Genomic DNA, 4,225 nt, shown 5'->3' with positions numbered 1-4,225 from the left:
CTAACTTAATGGTCATAAAATGGCACTGCGTTCTGTATTAGGTGTTTTATAGGTTCATGGTTTTTACAGAAAGTTTAGATGAATTTATGTTTTTATTCAGGTGGGGGCGGGTCAAATTGTTTTTGGAAATAAGCAAATCTTACAACCCTGCCTGTGAAGGACGGTGGAGTTGCCAGCTATATCTTTAAGAATACAGAAGATAAGATGATTTATTGTAACAGTGGAGGATTTATTTGAAAATCATGTTCATTTAAAGTGTTATCTACTAATCTATATTCATAAGCTAGTAACTGGTTCTACTATTTGTACCAGAGGCATAGCAGCCCTATTTCCCCGCCATGTGTTTTCTAACTAGGCTGCTGCAGTCATATTAGCATCATCAGCTCAGAGTGTGACTCTGTAGGCTGGAGGACCGCTCTGGATCATTCTGACCTGGAGTCTGTGATGCCTCCATGTCCCTCAGCACCACTACCCTCCCCTGAGAATGCTGAGCTAGCTCTAACAGCATTCTCCCTCTGACTTCACCACATAGAGATGGTTTTTTACTGTGCTGTTACTAAATGTAGGATATTTGTTTTAAAAAATAGGCCGGTTGATTCATAAGTCAGAACCACCTGGGGTCTGTGTCATGAAACAATTTTTGCAAACTCGGATGTAAATCCCTAACTCTAAATTTATCTAGCATAAGGTTGGAAACGCTGAGTTTTTAGTTTAATAAAAGCTGCTATGAGTTAGTTTTGAGTTCCAAGCATGAAAAACCATTACCAGTGGAGCCCAGATCCGACCAGTCACCATGACAACAGACAACAGGAAGTGTCTATCAAATCCTATGTGAATAGGCGTTCCCGCTTGGGAGCACATTAAGGCTCTGCGTGTGCATTTTTTTACTTATTTTTTAAGTGGAGAGGGCAGGTCTTTTTAAAAAATAGCGAAAATCCTCCCCTATAGCTTTCAAAAAGAATACTTTACCTATGAAAGGAGTTCAGAAGGACAGAAAACGGAAAATGTAGTGATCCTCTTCGAGCCTAGCAAAAACAACCAAGGACAGAAATCACAGTTAATCAATATCCTCCAAGAAAAAAATAATTATTCAGGAGAAAAAAAGATATGTTAAAATAACGATCCTCTTTGAGCCTTGCAAAAACACAAAACATCAGTCAGACCGAGCAGGTAAGCGCAGCGTATTTCTCTCACCTCTTTATGAAAAAAAAAAACCTGGATAAAGCTCCCAGATCTCTGAGAATCACCTCTCTGCCTCAGTCAGCATAGAAACCGTCCCACAGAGTTTATTGCTGTGTTTTTCTTGTCTTTAGATGTAGATCTCATTACGTTTTCATGAACAGTCTCTCTGTTCTGGTTTGAGATGCTGCACAGACTCGTCTTTATTTTTATTAACGTTTCATATTTGTTGAACTAAACCTGTGAAATTGTTTTAATCTGTCTAGCACAGAGAAAGAAGTGAAAAAAATCTGAGCAGATCTGCTCACCCTGCCTAGTTAGAGCCTCTCTTGATGCAGTCAGAGTGACATTAAAAGAAATGGAATCGGGATTAAAAAAGTCGTACTAAACCATTGTGTTCAGGTCTTAACTATATCAGATTTAAATCAAATAGTCTGTGATGTGACCAGCCCTTCTACAGGAGACTGGATAACGGCTGAAATAAACTGGCATCAGAACCAGAGCATGCTCCAAACACTTTTCATTACCTTCCTCTGCAACATCAGACCTTTTTGCAGGAATATCTTGATAAGTCATATCTAAATCTTTTATTTAGGCAAACCTATTGAACAACCAGATATCATACGGGTCGTGGTTCCTGAGCTGAGTCGTTTGTTGTGCGTAGTTTATGTGATTATTTTTCACCAAAATTGTGATTGCAATTTTATTTAGATTTTCCTTTCCACTAACCCCAAGCTTGTGGATGTTTCACTGCAGGCTTTTGATTTCTGACAGCCATAGTCCATTTTTACAGGACTTTATGTTAACCAATGTATGAGAAAGTGTTTACTTCTACTCCCATGCATAGATCTATGTGCTAGCTGCAAATCTCTCTACCTTTCGGTGAGGCGACAAACCCACTTCAACCGTTTAACCACCGCCTTAGTGTCTTACTTTTGTTAAATATAGTGTGATTAAAAATCGTTAAGTCTGCGATTTTAAATTAAATTGCGATTATATTGCTAATGGAATAAATTGCTTAGCCCATCTTTTTCCCAAAGACTCCTGGCGATGGGCGCCAGCCCCCCATAGCTAACCCTTTTTTCACAAGTGGGTAGAAGATTAAGCCGGGCGTACACTGTGTGATTTTTTTTTTTTCAGTCGCTGCACGCAGCTACTGCTCACACTGTACGACTAAACCCTGTGGTTAGTCGTACAGTGTGAGCTCACAGCTCACGATTTATGTTGGGCCCGACGCACTCATGCGATCGACCTTCTCAAACTGTGCAACTTAAAACCACGATGGACTCGGCTCCGTAATGGAGCTGCTCTGACTCGTCTATCGGGAAGCCAAACAAATAGAAGGGGAATATTCAGCTCACTATAGTGAAACGCGCTGCCTTGTCATTTTATGCAATTTTGTGCTGAAAACCCTGAAATGAAAACGACGTATTTGGACAAAAACAAGGCTAAGCAAACGTGGCTGCTACGGTCTGTTAATTTTACAGAAAGAACTCCATTTCACTCATTCCATCCCTGCCATGCTGCTGTGTTTACATCTGAGAAGAAGAAGAAAAAGAAGAATCCTTCTTTGCGCCCTGAGCGATTTGCCCACGACGGTCGGAAGAAATCAAAAATGTTTGATTTCTTCCGACCTCACGATTCCTGATCGGGACCTGGTCGTGAGAGGCTGAGCGCCCCTCGTTACCCCCTGTACACTACATGACTCACGACGCACGATCAGGCTGAAAGTCTGGCTGATTGAAAGATTCTCCCACGACTAGAAAATCGCCCAGAAAATCGCACAATGTACACCTGGCTTTATTTGAATTCGTTGGTCAGAAATTTGAGTAGAAATTTCTGTATCAACTAAGAATTTGTCGGCACAGGGTCCTGCTATGTTTTGCTTGTAAGTTGTAAAAATCCACTTTGGAAACCAAAGGTCCAAATTGAACGTGAAGCATCTTCTTAATAAGTGTCCTGCTCACTGATTAAGCATTTTACATGTCAGATTTTGATCAGCTTGCCTTTTTTCTTCCTCTATTGTCAGGTCAGACTGCGTGGACATTCTTACCAAGTGTGGGGACAAGAAGTATTTTCACGAAGGACAAACCCCCGAGAGGCTCTGTGAGGTTCTTTCTCCCATCGATGACCCAGAACATTGCATCCCCCTCCACAGATATCTCAGTGAGTTGCTCTTCATGATCACTTTTCATAATATGGAGCAAAATAAAGTGATGAACATAATTACAAACTTTAGAATCACAGTTACAGAGGAAGTGTTAGCAATGTTGAGTTCACTTAATTCTTCATAGGTTTAATTATCTGCTTTCAAACAGGTTGTATTTGTTCGTTTTAGGGCTGAAACACTTAATTGAATTAATCAATTATTGAAATAATTGTCAGTTATTTTAGGAATCTATTAATTGTTGACTGTAGTATAGAGACTCTAAAACATGCCTTTAGCTGACAGAGTGACCCACATAGAGTAGAAATACCATATTTGTAAAAAAAATATGTAAACATTTTACATTTAAGATAAAAAAAACTTTTTCATTTATCTTTCTGCTCTATTCAGAACTCCTCAAGGGGAAAAGTTTTAGTTTCACCAAGTTTAATTTTGTAAAAAGCCTTCTTTAAGGAACCTTTTGCTGTACGATTAAAGTTGTAAGAAGTCATATTTAAATGTCAAATAATTCTGGCTTAAACATGTATATAAATGTACTCTTTATAAGACGATATTGTCCCAAAAGTTAGAACATTTCTCTTTTAAAAATAATCCTGTCTTTAAATCTGTGTTTTTTCTTTGTTATCTTATGCAGACCAGTTAGTTATACATTAGCCTGAACAACAACAATCATATATCAACGGTCATCTGTCAATCAAATTTTTTTGGTCATAGCCTCTTGATTAATAGGTTGCAGCTAATATAAGCAACAGTTGAAATAAGAATAATTTCCTTTCCCATTGAGTTCCGTCCCAGTGTTCACGGGGATGGACGTCTGTGTCTTCGGCAGGCGTAGAGCTAACACAACTGGCAGCGTTGCGAGGCAAGGGCTCAAACATG

The 4,225-nt window shown here is 39.2% G+C and overlaps 1 protein-coding gene across 1 annotated transcript in view; it reads left to right on the top strand.

The window, feature by feature from the left end:
• Window positions 1-4,225, top strand: part of reck (reversion-inducing-cysteine-rich protein with kazal motifs) — a 35,662-nt gene that overhangs the window by 6,882 nt on the left and 24,555 nt on the right. Inside the window, exon 6 of the mRNA XM_015399252.1 lies at window positions 3,209-3,345. Coding sequence (XP_015254738.1) covers window positions 3,209-3,345 — 137 coding nt within the window. The remainder of the gene's footprint in view (window positions 1-3,208; window positions 3,346-4,225) is intronic.

Source organism: Cyprinodon variegatus, unplaced genomic scaffold (genome assembly GCF_000732505.1).
Source record: "Cyprinodon variegatus isolate N-32 unplaced genomic scaffold, C_variegatus-1.0 Scaffold999, whole genome shotgun sequence".
Lineage (NCBI taxonomy): Eukaryota > Metazoa > Chordata > Actinopteri > Cyprinodontiformes > Cyprinodontidae > Cyprinodon > Cyprinodon variegatus.
The sequence above is the reverse complement of the archived record's forward strand: the minus strand, read 5'-3'. Positions and strand labels throughout refer to the sequence as shown.